This window comes from Bactrocera oleae, chromosome 3 (assembly GCF_042242935.1).
Source record: "Bactrocera oleae isolate idBacOlea1 chromosome 3, idBacOlea1, whole genome shotgun sequence".
NCBI classification, from domain to species: domain Eukaryota; kingdom Metazoa; phylum Arthropoda; class Insecta; order Diptera; family Tephritidae; genus Bactrocera; species Bactrocera oleae.
Genome location: NC_091537.1, coordinates 93,121,327 through 93,140,413, shown reverse-complemented (window position 1 = coordinate 93,140,413; position 19,087 = coordinate 93,121,327). Strand labels below are relative to the sequence as shown.

The window sequence follows — 19,087 nt, the reverse complement described above, 5'->3', positions numbered from 1 at the left end:
CTTAACAAAGTTATAATTTTATACGCATTTTTAATAATTCATCATTGAAATTTTGAAATACAAACAGGACATAAGAATTCTATGTCAAAATAGCATTATTTGAAAATTTAAAGAAAGAAATCATCGAACAATTTTCCAATTTTTGGAAGAATAAAAATGACTGAGTCACAAATCAAAAAACAAAAAAAAAAAAACACGTTCACTAAATTGTGTGAATTTTGCTTCGAATTGCTTTCAATTCACTATTTGCTTCAGATTTGTTCCCAAAAATCATTTTCCTGTTTTCAAATCGTGTCTGCTCCAACGACAATCTCTGAAAGTGAGACGATAAAAATAGCGTAGCAATAAATAAATCGGTCTTAAAAATAAAGTATGATAAAATTTCCAGCTATATTTTTTGCTTACTTTATCGATAGCAGCCGCTAAAGTTAGACGTCAATTTATGAACTTGGCGATTTTCGTTTGTTAAAAGCTCTTACTACGTTGCTTGCTCATGAATTATTGGCCAAAAACAATACTTTAACGATGCCTCAGCCTCCATATTCGTCAGACATGACTCCCTGTGACTTTTTTCTATTTCCAAAAGTAAATATAACCTTAAAGGGCCGTTGTTTTACAGGATAGACGGAAATCACTGAAAGAGCTTAATGCTATCCCAAAAATAAATTGAGAACGCTTTTCGATGAATCGAGGAAGCGCTGGCATAAGTGCAGAATACCTCCCTATTTTGCAGGCGCAACATTAATTTAGACAAACAAGCAAATATTTGTTTCAAAGACGAAAATTCGCCTCATTTTTTGAACACCCCTCATATCAACTTTTCGGGTGCAATATCGAAACCTTAATGCCATCATACACACATACATAGATATTTGAAACATGCTTCGGCCACTGGATGCCACTGCAAATTAGATAAATGATTGCTTACTTTCTGCTACCGATTTATTTCTTCAGCACATAGCACTAACCCACATGACAGATGAGATTACTAGAACCGCACACGGAGAGGAAGATAATAACATGCGAGTATTATGAGCTTAGTTTCTGCGCTAAAAGTCGTCGCTGCTCTTCCGATAGACAAACAACTTGTCACGCTTCTAGGCAAACTTTTAGCTAACGAGTGAGCTGTCAAATCGCATCCAGCGTGTTTGCGTAGATCGAGTTTCATTGCATAACAAAGTAACGAGGCTTGAAAGCTGCAAATATAAGCGGATAAGTGGTTAGATGAAATGGGTATGGGGCTGAATATATAGTATACCACATACATATAAACATTACTAAGGCTGCCGAATAAATATAAGGAGTATTATGTTATATATTTTCATTTGGTAAACAAAAGGAATTAATCATTAGTCTCGAAGTATGTAAAGGATTTTCTATTCTATATTATACATATGAATAAAGGTCAACTGATAAGCTCAACTTCCAGGTACAGCATTTAGTGAGTAAAATAGTAAGTATATATAAATATTTGTATATATTTACAACATTTGTTCTATAAAGATGACTAAAAATGCTGCTTTCGCAGAAAATTAGAAATGTTGTGTTTTGTGCTTTTTAATTGGGTTTCCCTCTCAACTCTTTTACACATTTCAATTTTTACGACTGTTATTAAAAAAGATAGCACTTTGACTCGCATACTGAGCAGCAGTGTTTAAGACCACATTTTAATGCGGTAATATAAGGAGCTATCAAGCGTTTAACGGAGTAATTAAAGTGTAGAGTGTAGACATGTTGGCAGACAAGCTGGTAATCAAACAAAACAAGCGCTTTAACTGATGGCCACAGAAGCTTACTTTAACTGCTAGACAGAGCGGCGAAAGCTGTAAATAAGTAATAACAGTTATTTCGGAAAAACGTTCAAAAATGAAAAACTTATTCTTTAACTTATGCTCAAAGCAAATATGCTACCAAAGTGACAGTCGTGATGTTAAAATGAAGAAAAAATTTACAAAAATAATGAAAAAGCAATTTTAAGAAAAATTATTTTCGGCTTAGAAAATGTGTGTGTGTTAGTTATATATTTCTGCCAATAAATGCATAATAAAAGTTTTTGGGTTTTCAATTCCACTTTTATTTACGAAGTTATAACAAGCGACTTTATCAAATTTCAAAAATATTTTAAACTTCAATAAAATCAACTCATTTTATTCTACATTGTAGCATAATTTTGATAAAGGTTAAAAAAGGACAGCCATTCATACGAGTATGTCTTACTATCGCATTTTCTCTGCACTCAAGTGTCACTTACACGCTGCCAGCTCTATTAATTTCAATTCAATACAAAAACGAAATTTCGTGAGTAATCGGTTCACTACTGCATCACACCACTATCTCTTTGTGAGTCTTCTATATAAATAATTCAAGAACTTTGTTGCTCAATACAAAAAAAATATGGATTGATGTTGCAATCACTTACCAACACTTTCTTATTGCATGATTGATGATGTTAGATTGCAGAAACTAACATATTCGCTGAATTGCAAGTAAACAGGGATTAAATGGAAATATTGGAAGTGACAGGCAGCACTTGAAAGATATTTGTGAAACTTTATATGGAAAGGATACATTTGTGAACTGTGAAAATAAGTAAACGCATATATTTGAGACTTTGAAAAGTAAAACTAAAAGTATTCCTTATTAAGAGCAAAAGTGTAGATGGTGAAGGATTAACATTTGCGCTCACATTGAAGTTGTAAGAAACCTTTTTAGAGTAAATTTCTTTCCTAGATGTGATCCGCTTTTTTCCGTATTTTAATGTGCCTTTTATCCCAACAATAGCAATGCTAAAATATTTTGATTGTGCCACGAAGTTTGTAACAGCCAGAAGGAAGTGTCGTAATCGTCTCTGTATACACGCAAATTCGTACTATGGTTTCGAATTACCGATTCAAAAAATTTTCATACGCTCTTATCTACCCAAGAAGCTACACATTTATCGAAATCGTCAATATCAGTCCACTATAGCATATAGCTGCCATACAAGCTGTCCGATCAAAATCAAGTTCTTGTATGGACATTTTTTTTATTTGGTAAGATATTTGGAACTATCATGCGGTCAGTGCTTATATAATTGAGCCTCTAAAGCTACGCAGCACAAATTTGTTGAAGTGTAAGCATTTTAGATAAATCATTATATCAAATATGGTGAATTAATGCTAATTTCGTTTGATTTCACTGTTGTCCCAATCACAATTACGTATTATTTTCCATTACTTATTTATTAATGATAAATTTCAAGTGCTCCATTGTCTAAAGCTTACTCACACTTTTCTACAAAAAATTACTCTATGTCTCTCTCCTCTCATTAATGTTTGCCCAATAGTAACATTTACTTTAATACCCTTTAACACTCGTGCTAACGAAAGCAGCATAGAATTTCTGCAAAGAAAATAAATGAGTGAATTGGATAAGCCACAAAGTCAAAGTGTTGTCTTCTTCTTCTTCTTCACTTAATGAATAACCTGAACTAGCAAAGCGCAAAGTTGCTAACCCAAAAAATTCCTCAGATAACAAGCTATAAATATATGTGTACACTTACAGCAAACAAAATGGAGAGAATGCAACAAAGGCAACAACAACAACAACTCGTTTGGAGTTGCATGCTCATGGCAAATATGCGTTGAACTATGCTTGGCTTTGATATAAATCAGAAGAAGCCAACATAAATTTGCGTTAATTAAAATGAGATGATTGCGGGTTGTTAATCACAAGGAATAAAGAGCCAGTTGTAGAACCGGAGAGATATGTGTAGAGACTGCAGAGAGGTGCAGTTGCTGCAGTGGAGTTATTGCTTGCAACTTCATGCCAACACAAATGCAAAAGTCGCTGACACCATTAATGCAGCAAACAATGGCATTCGCGCACACAAACGCTCGCACAACGACACATCCATATGTATGTACATGTTTGTAGCGGTTGCATGCCGTGGCGTATGAGCGCTGTGAGCTATCACAGGAGGAGCGCCGGGTAAAAATGCGTGTGAGCTGAATGCAACAGTTCGGTGTTGAGTGCCGCTGACAGCATGTAGCAGAGACATAGAATTACGGTTTTACATGCAACAGTGGTAAGTTGGAACGCGTAGGAGAGCGCTGATTTGGGGCGAGACCGATTGTTCTAGAAACACCATATACTTTCGAGTAAGTCTTAAATATATGTGAGATTTTTAAAAAAATTATTTATTATTCGACAGTCTATGATTTAAAAAAAAAAACCTACTAAAATTTTTAATGATTATTTTAAAAAAATTTTGAGTTACAGGCTGCTAAAGGGTAGCCGATAAGTTCAAAAACTAACAAAATTTTAATTTTTTCTAAAACGCCGCCATTTTTTCAATTTTTGATTTTTTCGACCGTAGGTTATTGTACGGACAGATATTTTTTTTAGGTTTTATGGACGGAGACGGCCGTTATCATTGCAGCATTATCTTTTTGAGCGCCGACGGAGATCATAATTAACGAAAAATATTTAATTTTTTTATGCCTAAATTTTACTGTGTATTCCTAAAATAAATATATATATACCTTAAAACAATTTTTTAATTCCTAAAAATCATCTGTTTTAAAGCTGTCACACTAGCTTTGCCTCTCAATCGTCCAGAAATAGAAACTATAATAATGACAATTTTTCGCCTATATAAGAACGAAAAAATGCCTGTTGGAATAATTTTTACATAAATTTTTGTTGCTTCACATTATTAGTTTTTTTATGACCGCTCGTCTTGGAGCAACATTATAATACCCTTAGCGTAACATGCAGTCGGGTAAAGCAAAGCGTCGAAAGCGAGAGAAAAGTAGGGTGTTTTCGAAATCACATATTTCACTGCATTGTCAGTTGCAAGCAAATAGCAAGCAGTGAGTGCATTTGAAATAATAAAGCCAAAGGCTTACTGTTATGTTGCAGAATAAAAAAAGCGAATGAGTTATGTCAGCTAATAACAGTAAATAGGAAGAAGAAGAGAATAGAAAAAGAATTCTAAAACAAAAACGCAAAGCAGTTATTGTGAATTACCGCTGAGCAACAGAGCCAGTGACCCAAAACTCGTTAGATTTGTAGTATCTTAGCTTGTAAATTACTTAGCTTAAGCTAAGTGAATTAGTAAAATAAAAGCATACTTATAAAAAAACACCCTTTATATATGAAGAGGTTGTGCGAAAATTTCAAGACGAGCGATCTAGCTGTTTCGGAAAAAATTTCGAGAACAAGGCGTTTATAATTTGGAAGCCGACACTTAGTCAAAATATCTCCAAAGGTATGTGTCACATCAACTTCAAGTTTTCGGATAATATTTTTCGATATGTATGTTCGATTATAACCCCTCGATATGCTTTAATTCTAATGCAAACGTGATCAACTAAACGTTTTTCACTTAACCGTGAATATTTGGAAAACTCAAGTGAAACTCAGTCTTTTAAGATATTTGAGTCAAAAAAAAAAAAAGTACCTTCCCTCTGTATATTTCCATGACGTAGCCAATTCAAGCAAGTAACGGGAGTTCCCTTATTATTTAACATACTTATTTACATTCGCATGCAAAGCTTGAATAATTTAATTATAGATATATTCAAGAACTAGTTGCAAATATTATATGTTAAACAAGCGAATTCTCGGAAACATAAGAATGTTTGTGAATACATACGAATAGGAAAATGCATAATGTACTTTTGTATGTAATTATACTTTGATAAAAAGTGCAATTCAAAGCAGCGATAGAGATTAGAGAACAAAGAGATCACGTCTCGTAAAGTATTCAGCTGTAAAAGCGGGCTAGAAACTTAAAGCTCATTTTTGTTGTTGAAAGCTTTCAAACCAGTAAAAAATATGTGTATATCGAAATGGCGTGCGAATTAAGTTAATTGTCGATTAATGATATAAATTATTTTTTACAATTGGCGTGTTTGCAGTTATTGCACTAAGTAACACTTAGGTATGCAAGCTTTTGACTATGCTTCTATATAAGCTTATTCCACTGAAACCTGCAATGCAAGTTAGAAAATATTAAAAATCTACAAAACATATGTATGTGTATATATGTGCTTTTTCTAAAACTAAAAAACCAAATATCAATTTTAGAGCGGTATTTTAAGCATTACTTTCTCTTAAAACGGTTAAAGAAAGTTTTCGAACTTTTATTGCCCACCCTAATAGTAAACTAAACTAAAGACTTTGATATAAATTTATATTTAGTAGAGCTTATCGAACGTTTCTTCAAATGCAATGTAATGCAAGTAAGATAGGCAAAGTTCGAACGGAACTAACACTTGATTCCCCCATTAAATACCGAAAATTTAAAATATTTGAGGTAAGAGATGGAAAACGTTATATGCTATAGTTCTCTTGGTGGAAAAAGGACGTGCACAAAATTTCAGATCGATATCTCAAAAACTGAGAGACTAGTTCCGGCAGACAAACGGACATGATGAAATCGAGTCAGCTCGTCATGCTGATTCTTTATATATTTACTTTATAAGATCGCCGATATTTCCTTTCGGATCTTACACAAATCGTGGCAAAATTAATATACCCTGTGAGGGGTATAATTACAAGATGCGCTCTATGAGGTATGAGAAACATTCTACCTACCTTGTGTTGGCTGGGAATACCCCACTGTAATTTTAGCTTTCTCCCTTGCGAGCAGTGCATGTGCATTTTCTCCGCAAAGAATTCATTTGCAGTTCGCGTAGTCGCTCACTTGCCACTCGACCGGTTAATTGTCAACACCTAACCTTGTAAAATGCTTAAAGCGCATTTAATTGTATTATTTTTAGTCGGAATCGTGCCAGTACTAGAAGTAAGTGCTGTTTTTTGCACGAAACGCGGCCAAGTGAGTGTTCAAGTGACAATAACACAATATATTATAAAATAACAAATAATTGACGCTTTACAGCAAGACGAAGTTATACGTATTTGTTGCGCTGGCTATGAGGGAGACGGTTGGAATTGCAAGCCATCATGTGGCAAGGGTTGCATAAATGGCGTGTGTGTTAGGCCAGAGTTTTGTGAGTGCCATGAAGGATTTGCCAAGAACAATGGACCGCGCTCACCTTGCGAACCGATCGCAACAACACTTCGTAATACGCAGCCACTCAGCTGCCACGAGCGCTGCAGCAACGGCACCTGCGTGAACGGCTCATGCACCTGTGCGCCAGATTTGATGTTGCAACAACATGAAGGCCTCGAAATTTGTGCGCCACAATGTAACGGCGGTTGTGTTAACGGTTATTGCGTTGCAGCGAATATCTGTGTTTGTTATGAAGGCTTCGAGCCGCAATCCTCTAATCAGCCCGAATGTGTTCGACGTTCGTGCAGCCGTGCACTATGGACGCAATTAGCGCAAATCATTAGAATTCTAGCATCGCTGCTGCTGATCAGCTGTTACTACGCATATTGGAGAAATATAAATACGCACTCAGAGCATCCTTCGAAATGTCACCTGAAACGCAAAATCAACGGAAAACGATAAGCCGCAGATCAAAAGCACACCCGCCTACTCATTCCTCAATTCTTGTAAACCACGAAGTATACAAGCATTTTTCTCAGAATTGTACTGAGTTAAGTTCAGAATTTATTTTTTCCAAAAAGAAAAATAAAAAAAATTGTGATATAAACAAGCATTTAAAATTAAAACTTAAAACTCCAATATAAATATAACTGTGATCTGCATTAAATACTAGAAAATTCATGGGAGAAGTACTCTTCAGCATTACTAAGGGATATTTAAAACCAACTTAATTGCATTGTGTGTGCCACCAACACACACATACACATACGCGCGCGCCACTTATCAGCTTAGCGTAATACATTTTTAACTACTTATGTTTTATGTTGGAGCACCCTGCATTCATGCGTGGAACAATGAACTTTTTATGACACAAATAAGTGCTGAAAGCGTAAACCTGCTGCTGCTGCTGCTGCTGCAAAACTACGCGAGATACGAGCATAAGTACGCACAGAATGAATAAAAATTTAGTAGCAATAAATTAGTTGCAATGACAAATGTGCTTTTCATTCTAATTGTTCTCATAAATTTAGAAAAACTGAAGAAAGTGTAGAAGTGATGAAGCAGACAAAAGCAATAAATAAAAGCTTGTCGCAGTTAAAGAAAAATTTGTTTGTGTTAAGGGACACAGCTAGTGTGTAGTTTCAAAAAAAATAATTTTATGTTTATTTTTTAAGAATTTCGATGGTTTATAGTTTAAAAATAACATGCTTTAATTTTGAATGAATATTACATATATTTTTTGAGTTACAGCCTTCTAAAGCGTAAGCGCTCAGTTCAATTAGCTCTATCAATTTTTTTTAATGCGTTTTTCTAAAAACTACATTTTTCAAATAGGCTGCAGCTGTAACTTGAACACAAATCATTCTATCGCTTCGACGTTTTTCTCTTTATTTAGTACTAGCAGATCAGGGGCATATGCAAAGAGTGGTTTTAGGAGTTCAAACCCCTCTGAAATTTGTTTCTGTGTAAGCCGCTGTAGCCACTCCACTTGGGGTCCTCATATAGACGATGAGATGTTACACTTATAATATTATTTATATTCCATTCCGCACACGACCGATTCGGATTGACTCCCTATATTTTTGTTTTTATAAAAAAACTATTGTTGTGATAGTACATTACTTTGTTCTATTATCAATAGTATTCACAGCGTACAAGGAAGATGTAAGGAATTTTTTAGGTAATTTCTTAACACCCTGGGTTACATTATTTGCGTTTTAGTAAGGAGTTTTAACTTTTTTGAAAATATATTGTAATATAGCCTTTGTTCATCCTAGAGAGTGTAGCTTCCCAACAGCGAACGAATTTTTAAAATCCGTCAAGTAGTCGCGGAGCTTAATTAATTCAAACAAATAAGCAATCAAATCTTTTCTCTTTATATTGTTAGATGAATATATTTCGACAGCTTTCGGCAGTATGAAATAATGTAATTTTGGCAAGCTAAAAATTATCTCATTTCTGAACAAGATCCGACATTTTTTAAAGTAATTTGTGCAAATTATTAATAGTTTGTGGTTTTTTTTTCTACCACGCTTAAATTTTTTGTGATATTTCATGAATTATGTATAAATAATTATAATTATGTATATCTCCGAAACTTTTGAACATTTTCTTACAGCAGCAACATTTCATTAAAAAAATTACAAAAAATCACTTATTTAGGGCGATCACACTAGGTGCGCCACGTGAGATTGTATTTAGTATTAACATGGGTATACTAAACCCATTACCAGTGCCAAGTTTCAAAGTTGTTAATATTCGACATCTACTTACTACAACGCATTTGTTTTCCATAAAAACTTTGTATTGGATTTTGAGTGAAATTATGAATATGTGTATAAATGTACATATATTACCATATATTAAATAATTTATAGCCAGTTAAGCAGAAAAGTATTGAAAGCGGTGAGATATCATAATCATGCAGTATAACGCTCTTTACGTCCTCGAAAGCGAAAGCTTATTATTAAATCGACCTAAATTTTATCAAGGAAAACCTTTTCTAACTCAATTGTATTTTTTCATTAAACTGCATATGAGCTTTGTTGAGCTTTACATTACTGTAATTAACTTTAGATTTTCGCTTGATTTAAAGAGCAAAATCAGTAAAACTGTGTGTATTTTGGCATGAAATAATTTTTGACTCATCCCTGCTTCTTTAATGAAAAAGTGAATGTAGACCCATTAGATTTCATTTTCAATTTCCGGTAGGTTACCTATAAAAAAATAAACGTATAGAAAAACAAGTTGGTAAACTATATTTATGTACACTGTTTTGCTATCTCATCCGATTTATACGTACTTACATACATATGTGAACAAATATTTTTGATTGTGAGAAAACAAGTAAAGGCCAACAACCAGTCTGTCAGCACCAAGGTAAATTAATAGAAGTCACGAACTCTTCCCGGCGCGCTAAAAGGAGGAAATAGTAAGTAAACAGGTGAACAGTAGACATAAGGAATGCGATAAGCTTCACACACAGGTGAAAGAAAACAATCGATAGTCAGCCGGAAGTGGCTTTTAGTAGGACAGCCTTTGTTGGGAGGGTGGTTAGAGGTATGTAATAATACTACAATGCAGTCGAAAACTCCAAAAATAATATGCAAAACCGTTGGCAGCAAGCTGAAGAAGATTATTGCACTTTTTGCCTGTGTGTATGTGTATGCTCGTGACAGGTAGACACTGGTCAGGAGTGCCTGCAATTTAAATGCTTAGTACTTTTAGCCTTTCTGGCTGCAGATAACACGCTAAATGGAATTTATTATTAAAGTTGAAGCGCAGACATGCCATACAATAATAAATGGAAAGCAGAATTTAGAAACAAGGCAAAAAAATATGGAATTTTTTATCATATCAGATATTTAATTGAATTGCGCAAGTAACTAGTTGCATAAAAGTTTGAAATTAATTTATAAAAAATAAATTAAATTTATATTAGTTGTAGAAAATAATATTTGTAGACGTCTGAAATCCTGTGAACTAAATAAATTGCGGTTTTTTATTTAAATGAAATTTTTTTATTTGTAAATTAGTGTTGATATAAATACTTTTATTACAAAATTTATTTAATTTTCGCAGAGTTTTCGATATATCTTTCATGGCTTTATCATTATTGAAATATTTTGTTTCGAATTTAAAAAATTCTAAAACTTCAAATATCGAAAAAAGTAAGTTTATAAATGACTTAAGGTTCTACCGAGATTTGAACTCGGATCGCTGGATTCAAAGTCCAGAGTGCTAACCATTACACCATAGAACCAGTTATTGACAATTTCGCCAAAATGGAAACCAGAGAATAGACAATTATTTTCAACAGATGGAGATATCAACAGATAATACTTTTTTCAAGTTTTAATGCTGAAAATTTTAAATTAAAAAAAACCGTATTTCAAGTACAAAATAATAAAACTATTATATGTATTGTATATACATTGATAATTAAATAAATTTTATATATTAGCGTATTAAGGCAAATTGAATTTATTCAAATTTTCTAATAACATTTCAGAAAAAGAGTCAAACTTAGTATAATAAAACCTAAGCATGGTAAGATGAGTGTGTTCTACTTCAAATATATATAGTTATACATACATATCCATCAAACTACCAAATTCTCATTAACAGACAAATTTTCCAATTTATTAATTATTTTATATCTTTATAGATCTTATATAAACCTGCTGTGGGTATAACATACACTTTTGAAATATTTTAAAATCTAAACATAACACATACACATGACTTTTTAGAATCTCTGCGAATAATATTTTTATACATAAAAAATTTGTTTTTGAAGGTTCTACCGAGATTTGAACTCGGATCGCTGGATTCAAAGTCCAGAGTGCTAACCATTACACCATAGAACCTGTATGGTGCGGAGCTGCTACAGAGCATATAGATATTACCGTTGCACAACGAAAAAGCAGCAACACTACGCTCTCTCAAACTGGTTGCTGTTGTTGTTGCTCTGGCCATCAATGTAAGTAGGCATGGTGTGTTTGTTTGTAGTGGCTCTTGTCAAGTTGCTGGGTGGTGGTGAGTATTTATCGCGCGCAATGCTTTGCCTTGTGCGTTTATTTTTAGTATCGGCGCGCTATATTGCTTAGCAGACGTCATAAAGTTCGAATCTACAGTAGCGAAAAAAAGCAAATATTTAACTAAGAAGTAAAAGATGTTTGTCGAATTGTTATCTGCTCTTATTTTTATTTCACTTGCTGGCATATCGTAGAAACAGTTGTCTCATTAAATTATGATTGCTAAATGTGGTTGTAAAATGGCAAATGTGTCGCTTTTGATTTGGCGAATGATTGCCATTGTGCAGCGATACAATTTTTATGACCACCGACAAATGCAAATTTTGAACATTTGGGGCAATGAAATTTTATTTCATTTATTGCTGAGGGAACGCTAATTCTTTTCCACATTAAGTGGTTAGAATTTTTAGATGCTAAACATAGAAGTACTTCCGATAGTAAAATGTAATGGAAAGCATTTACAGCTGTTTAAGTGGTGGCTCTGGGTACTCATTTTACAAATATTTAAGGTTGTATGGAAATTTCAAAAGTTGTGTATAATTTTTTTTCTTAAACAGGTTCTTTCCTACGTATTAAAAAATCAAGGAAATAAGATTTTTCATGAAAAGAGCGGCTTATATTATATATACTATTCCACTGCGATTTAAGGGACACAACTATTGTAGAATTAAAAAACAGATTTTTTTCATAATTTATATAGATTATACCTTTAAAAATTACATATAAAAATTTTAAATCGATATCTCAAATAGCTTTTGAGTTACAGCCTTCTAAAATGTAGCCGCTCAGTTCAATCAGCTCCTTCAGTTTATCTTTAAAACCGTTTTTCTCGAGACAACATTTTTCAAATGTGCTTGAGTGATTACTCGGTGCCAATGATCGGAACACAATCACATTATTCCTACATGTTCTGTATATACATACAGATCAAAATTCGAAATTTTGACAAGCCAAAAACGACCAAAAATTTTGGAAAATTTATTATACCTAATTTTTTTTCGACAATAGATCATTGTACAGATAGTAGTTTTTGTTTCGAAATGACTGCAGCAGTGGAGGACTTTTTCTAGCGCCGCCGTTTATTACTCGAAAACTACATAATTATTTTCTACAAAATTTTTTGTGTGTATTCTTTAAATAAATTTTAAAACCATTAGTTTAATTTTAAATACCCAAAAATCTCATTTTTTTTTTGTGGTTGTCACACTCGGTGTGCCCCACAACCAATAAAAGGTCTTCACAATTTTGTATAGTATACATAGTGTCGAAATTTGAGCGAAATCTAAAAACTCAAAAATCATTTATGCTCTTAAACTTTGGAAAGAAAATCTTGAGAGATTTCAAACTTTGTAGTTTTGCTTGCATAAAATTCTTAACTTTTTTATAAGAAGAAAAATATATCGAAAATGTATTCTATAATTTGAAGTTTGCCGCAATTTCAGTTTTACCGTTACTATGCTATGAAGCTTCAACAATGCTCTCATAAAAACATTCGAAACATTTATTTTAAGGTAAAAATCCTCTTTTTCCAACAACAACAACAACTTGCCTATTGTATCATACTACATACATATGTTGTTGTTGTATTGCATGCAACAAGTGTGTTGATTTTGAATGACATTTGAATTACGATGCCATTGTCGGCTGCATGCAGTTGGTGTTTTAAGCAAACAGAAAATGTTTCTACAATTCTATTTATTTATTACGTATATGTAACGGTTATTAATGACGTTTTCTCATTTTCGTTACCCTAGTCTCGAGAGCAGAGAGCGGTGTACGCTCAGCCGCAACAATTGCTTGAGACTGCGCCGAAGCGGCCAAAAAATGCTGCGAGCAACAAATGTGAAATTTTTAGCAACATGCTGCCGCTTGTTAGCAGGATATGTTGCTAGAGCTTGTGTAGCGTTGTTTTTGTATAGTAAGGAAATTTAGGAGGCGTTAAGTAGTAGTTTAGATAACGTCTTATGGTTTGAAGTTTGGAATGGTCTCATTTTTCAGAAGTTTAGGCATTTTGTAAAAAAGTTTAAAATATATTACCCCAAAGTGGAATAGTTTGGTCCACCTACTATCACATGATTTGCTAGTATACCACCTATTGGACGAAGATATAGTGTTGTTATCATCGCTAAAGTATTTACTGGACAGTTTTATATTGCCCATTTACTTTTGCATGCACACCATCGAGCATCAATTGATTAACCAATTATTTGTATGTGTGAATCGTGAATATGTATGTAAATATATGCTCATACACGTGGATAAACACAAATTTACGAAATTACCGCATCATTCAAATATCGGCTTTTTGTGCCTATTTGCCATTTTTTTTCACACTCTCCGCATTTCCTATTGATTTATGAATGATGTGTGTAAGCAAACAAAACGCGGCGCGTTTAATCAATTGTAAGAGAGTGAAAATGTGCAAATTGACAGGAAATAAAATTGTCGATAAAAACACAACAAAGTTAAGCAGAAGAAATGCAAAATCATTACTCACATATTTGTACGTAATCACACGAGCTTCTAGGAATGTAATGCCGTAAACAGCTACAGTGGGGACACCAAGAATGAGCCAATAATTTATTATGTTTTGTTTTTAATTAAGTATAATAGTAGAGGTCGCAAGAGAGAAAAAATAAATATTCGCCGAAGGCACTGAAGGTTATCCCAGTCGAGGCTAATAAAAAGTTTAAGGAAAATTTCATGAATATCTAACAATGCTTGTATTGGCTCAGTAGTCTATTTTGAAGGCAATAATAAAGATTTGTATTAATATAATATATGAAAAATTAGTCAGCTGGTATTATTAGAGAAAGCGTCGACTCTGGTCAAATACTTTTTGTAGGACTGTAAGTTTTTAAGAAAATCGAAACTTTTTACAGTAAAAAAAAACTATGTGTATTTATAGCATGTCATACTGAAATTACACATATTGACATGCATTCATTTATTTCTTCGAATATTCATTTTACCATAATATTTGTAAACATATGAGAAGAGTGTTAAGAAACTTTCAATAAACAAGCACATGCACCAACCATAACAGATTTGAATGCAAACCCTGAATGATCTTATACAGCCATACAAGTACATATGTATTTTATATCCAAAAACAACCGGAAGTTACCCTTAAAGTGTGAGTGGGCACACACATGTCAGCATCTGATGGCACTTTGCAACACTCACTTTGTGCAATTTGTGGTAATTTAATTTCGCACACACATATTGATTTGACTTTGACGGTGACTTTGGGCAATTTGAATAGAATTTCATATTCATCATAGCCATTATCGCTAGAGACATTATCGGCAGCGCAATTACCCATCAATAACAGCGCAACCGAGCAACGCTTTCAACATAAAACATCAAACCGTTACGCTGTGTTTTGAGATAAACATCATCAATTTGGCAGTAAGCGACAATGGAAGCGGCGGAAAAGTCTCTAAGCGAATTACTTAAATTTCTTTAAATTTTTAAGATCACTAAATAATGAAGAACATTGCCTTCCCAAGTTTGTCTGTTAATATTTATAGCTACTTTCATTATTATTAGTATAATTTTTTTTTTTTGCTTTTTCCTTTGCAAAATACATGAAAAACCTACTCTGCTTGCTGGTTTATGGTAGGCGTTTTCAGCGAAATCACACAATTTTCGATTACTTTGAATATTCATTAACATAATTTTGCTATTTAGCGGCGACTATGAATGATGCCGTTGAACTGTGAGTATTATTATATATTAGTGAGATTGAATAAGATTGAATAAATTGTGTGGGAAATGTTTTGTTGCACGCGTTGAGACATCTAGGGTATCGAAGCACACCAGAAAACACCGAAGTTTTTTAAGCACTGCTGGAAATTATTGAAACAAAAAGACTTGGAAACATTTTAATTTAATTTAAATTAGCGGCGGCTAATGCGATCTCTGCATTTCAATGTATTCATGGGAAATTGATGACAAATCCTGGTTAATTGAAAAGTATGCGCACATTTTTGGCACGTGCTATTTTCAATGTTCATTCAGTTGTGGCGTAAACCTGAAATTGATTCAAAATATTTGTTGTTTAAATATTTTGCACAATAAAAAATTTAAGATGTTTTTTAAGATACTCATGGAAAGTTCAGACCCAACCATCAATAATTTCCCACGCTTACTCAACTACTCACCATTACAGTGTCGAAATATCTCTTCGTGACATTTTTGTATTCTTCTGCAGAAACTGGCGTTAAATGTGTCGTCATCACTTGCAAAGTAAACATCAAGAAATATTGCGGTATTTATAGCTGCCGAACATGTCGCCGCTGGTGTTCAGCGAGCAATGCACTAAAGAGTTCATGAACCTAAAACATAAATAAAAGAGGCACAACAGAACAGTAGAAAAGAGAAAGAAGAAAATTATGTCTATTTTTAGGAAAGAAGGTCAGAAAAATTTAATTGCTATGAAAAATATAAAAAATAAAAAAACACCAGAAAAATTTAATTCCTTTGAATTGAAGACTTATGGATAATTGCCTTAAAAATTCCTAAATCGTTTAACAAATAAATTTTTTTCTTTTTCAAAAATTTTCTTTTTTTGGAAAAACATGTTGGTTAGTAAATAAATATATTCATCGTATTCAAATAGTAAAACTCTAGCACTCGCAGAATTAGGTTCTACCGAGATTTGAACTCGGATCGCTGGATTCAAAGTCCAGAGTGCTAACCATTACACCATAGAACCGCTTATATCCAAGGTGGTCAAAAAGAAAGCTGGGAATGGTCAGAAATGTCAACGTTATGGTAATTATTCGACTAAGCGATGGTTATAATGCAATTCGTAGCAGTCAAGAACATTTTATCCGAATTTTTTTTGGATGGAAAGCTTGGCTTCTTTTTTATTTGATCCAAGTTAGCCTTGAATGTAACGTTAACAAGCTGCAATTAATAGTTAACTTATAGTTCCTACAGTCACCGCAATATGTTTCTGCATTGATTTTCCATTTGGGCTTCCTCAACAAAGTAGCAAAACTCACTTTCGCTCAAGGTAGGCTTATTTTACTGTCTTAGGAATTACGCAGATGAAGTGGCACATCGCATTCTAAGGTTAATGCGATTAGAATAACAAAATCAGTTTACAGGAGTATATAACCGTAAAATAGTAATCCTTTTCCCTTGTCAACAGCAAATTGAGCCTACAAGTGCCTTTTGACGTGTCAATGAGTTTATGAATGAATTTACGGGCTTTAATGGCTGGTGCTTTATGTCTCCTATGCGACATTCAACGCAAATCTTTGCTCAAGTTTTGAGCTGTATCAACCTCAATTGTGTACGAAAAGACGTGGGTGCTGAGAAGCATAATATACATGGATATAACGGCATTTGCACTATGTTAATATGTAAATACGATATTTCGCTACAAATGCATAATACATGTGTGTGTATGGAGACGAAGAGCTCAGCACGTGCTTCGTGGAAGCGAAAGTTTAACCGTGCGCCGTTGACAGGTGAGACATGTTACTGATGAAGATGTCAGTGTGCGTGTGTCTGTATGTGTGAGTGTGTGTGGAGAGCGCCAACACTAGGTTATTAATATTTGTTGACGGCAGCTATGTATAAATGCGTTCCCCCCGTCGAGCTGGTGTGCGCTAATGTAGCGCAGTAAAATTCGCGGAATCGCTGAACTAAACGTAAAGCTACGTGGAAAAAGTTTAAAATGTTGCGAGTTTTTTATGCGCGCATAAATATGTAACTAAATGTGTATGAAAGTTTACCGTCTATGGTGCTAACTTATGTATACGATTTAGAAATTTCTACGAGAGTAATTTACTTAATGGGATCTTCACGGTGAGCATATCGTATAAGAAATTGCAAAGTTAAGTGAATTGTATAAGAAATGAAATGATAAAATAAATTTGTTTTTATTAAATTTTGTACTATTATTGTAAGCAATATTAAGTTATTAGAAAAAATGGGGTTCAAGGAGTCGAGTAGTAAATTTTTAAATGTTTTTGCCGATATAGAAAATATTTTTAATTTTTGTAAATAAACACATGTTCAATTGCGAACACTGATGCGTATAATTCAGTCAGTTTTGCATTGGGCGCAGAAAAACATCAAATGTTATTATAGCATTAGATTACTATTTTGTCAAAAATCACAATTTTGACTTATCACTAATCATTATTTTTATTTATCTATACTGATTAAAAAACTCGTCCTCACAGCCTTTATACACCTTTTTTCGGTGGTCCTCCAGGAGTTCGGCTACAAGCTCAAGGGTATCCCAAATTTTTCAAAATGAATCAACGATTTTTAAGATACCTTAAATTCTCTAAAAGCACATGCTTTTTAATTGTTTGTTAAATAAAAAGTCTCTTCAAAAAATCGTAAAAAATCGTTTTATCTGGCTTGCAAGTGCATACTATCCCTTAAGGTTAAGTTTTATTGAATGTAAAGCAATGCGTGCATTATTGAAGAGAGAAGCATTTTTTTAAATGAGATTATGGTAAATGTTGATGAAAAAATTAAAAAAAGTTTTATTGCATCTTGAAGGCAACCAATTAATAATTGTATCCACCAACATTTCTCGGAAGCCATTTGCCAAAATCAATCGCCAGCATTTTTCAATAAAATATTTTCTTACTTTGCATTCTTAAACACCTATTTTGTGGAAAAGTTTAAATAAACTCGCATCGTCTTTGTGTATATCCGTGTCTTCGCTAACAGCTGTCATCAATCATATAATTATAAATTGTAACACTGAAAAAATATACACAAGCTTTTGAATAAATCAATAACAAAATTACAATAACTTAAGAGTGCCCACAAATGGAAGCGTATGAAGATTTTTGAAATAAGGGAAATAGGAATCGTAACAAAGTTTATGTTTTACAAATAACTCAATGCAAAAGCTTTCTTATAAAATTAAAATTGAAACTAAAGCACTCCTAACTTAAATGCAGGAAAACTTTCATCTTCTGCGCCGTACAACCGTCAATTTAGGGATGTGAGGTTCACTAAAATCCGCTATTATTCCCTTCTAATTATAATCAAATAACGCGCAACACAATCATTATAAACATTCTACACACCAGTGCAATTACATGCAATGTGTCGTGCAATATATTTGCTTTAAACTTACACGCGCTCTGCGCACGCCCACTATTCACGCCCACCAGTCAACCAAACGCCACTTTCTTGTCGCCCTGCCACTTCTAATCCGTAAGTGTCCTTCTAGCTCAGCGCTGGCACTCACATGTGTGTGTGCGCTGTCGCTTGTTTCTTCATTTACTGCTTTGCCACTTACTGCACTTGCATCCCCAAGTAGCTGTTGCTATTGTTGCCGTCTGCGCTGCGTACATTGCTGCATACAACTCAGTTATTAAGTCTTGCTACTGTTGTTGTTGCTGTTGGATTTTTATTTGCTTTCCCTATTGTTGTAATAAGCATGCATTCAAGTGTAATTATGGCCCAAGCGCTTTGTCCTTGCTAACTACTTTTCCCAGCCTCGCCTCCACCCAGTCGTTCTTTTCATGCAATAATTTGTTAGGATTTTCATTGTGGCTTTTAA

The 19,087-nt window shown here is 33.6% G+C and overlaps 1 protein-coding gene, 1 long non-coding RNA gene and 3 other non-coding genes across 5 annotated transcripts in view; 1 reads left to right on the top strand and 4 right to left on the bottom strand.

The window, feature by feature from the left end:
• The first annotated feature begins 6,660 nt into the window (after positions 1–6,660).
• On the top strand, positions 6,661–7,996 carry LOC106625846 (epidermal growth factor-like protein). Its single transcript, XM_014245667.3, has 2 exons — positions 6,661–6,823; positions 6,887–7,996. The coding sequence occupies exons 1-2, from the start codon at positions 6,734–6,736 to the stop codon at positions 7,460–7,462; spliced, it is 666 nt and encodes a 221-aa protein (XP_014101142.3). The 5' UTR covers positions 6,661–6,733; the 3' UTR covers positions 7,463–7,996.
• A 2,695-nt stretch (positions 7,997–10,691) lies between these two features.
• On the bottom strand, positions 10,692–10,763 carry TRNAQ-UUG (transfer RNA glutamine (anticodon UUG)). Its single transcript has one exon. It is a non-coding gene; the product is annotated as a tRNA-Gln (tRNA).
• Positions 10,764–11,287: 524 nt separating this feature from the next.
• The window catches only part of LOC118680412 (uncharacterized), a 21,156-nt gene continuing 13,356 nt past the window's right edge, over positions 11,288–19,087 (bottom strand). The window contains exons 2-4 of the long non-coding RNA XR_004975949.2: positions 15,705–15,878; positions 15,142–15,574; positions 11,288–11,631 (exon numbers count right to left, since the gene is read on the bottom strand). This is a non-coding gene — a long non-coding RNA (uncharacterized lncRNA). The remainder of the gene's footprint in view (positions 11,632–15,141; positions 15,575–15,704; positions 15,879–19,087) is intronic.
• TRNAQ-UUG (transfer RNA glutamine (anticodon UUG)) lies at positions 11,299–11,370 on the bottom strand. The gene has a single exon. It is a non-coding gene; the product is annotated as a tRNA-Gln (tRNA).
• TRNAQ-UUG (transfer RNA glutamine (anticodon UUG)) lies at positions 16,187–16,258 on the bottom strand. The gene has a single exon. It is a non-coding gene; the product is annotated as a tRNA-Gln (tRNA).

Coding starts and splice junctions, on each gene's coding strand:
- LOC106625846 (XM_014245667.3), top strand. CDS start 6,734: ATGCTTAAAGCGCATTTAATTGTATTATTTTTAGTCGGAATCGTGCCA. Junction 6,824..6,886: donor TTTGCACGAAACGCGGCCAA/GTGAGTGTTCAA, acceptor GACGCTTTACAG/CAAGACGAAGTTATACGTAT.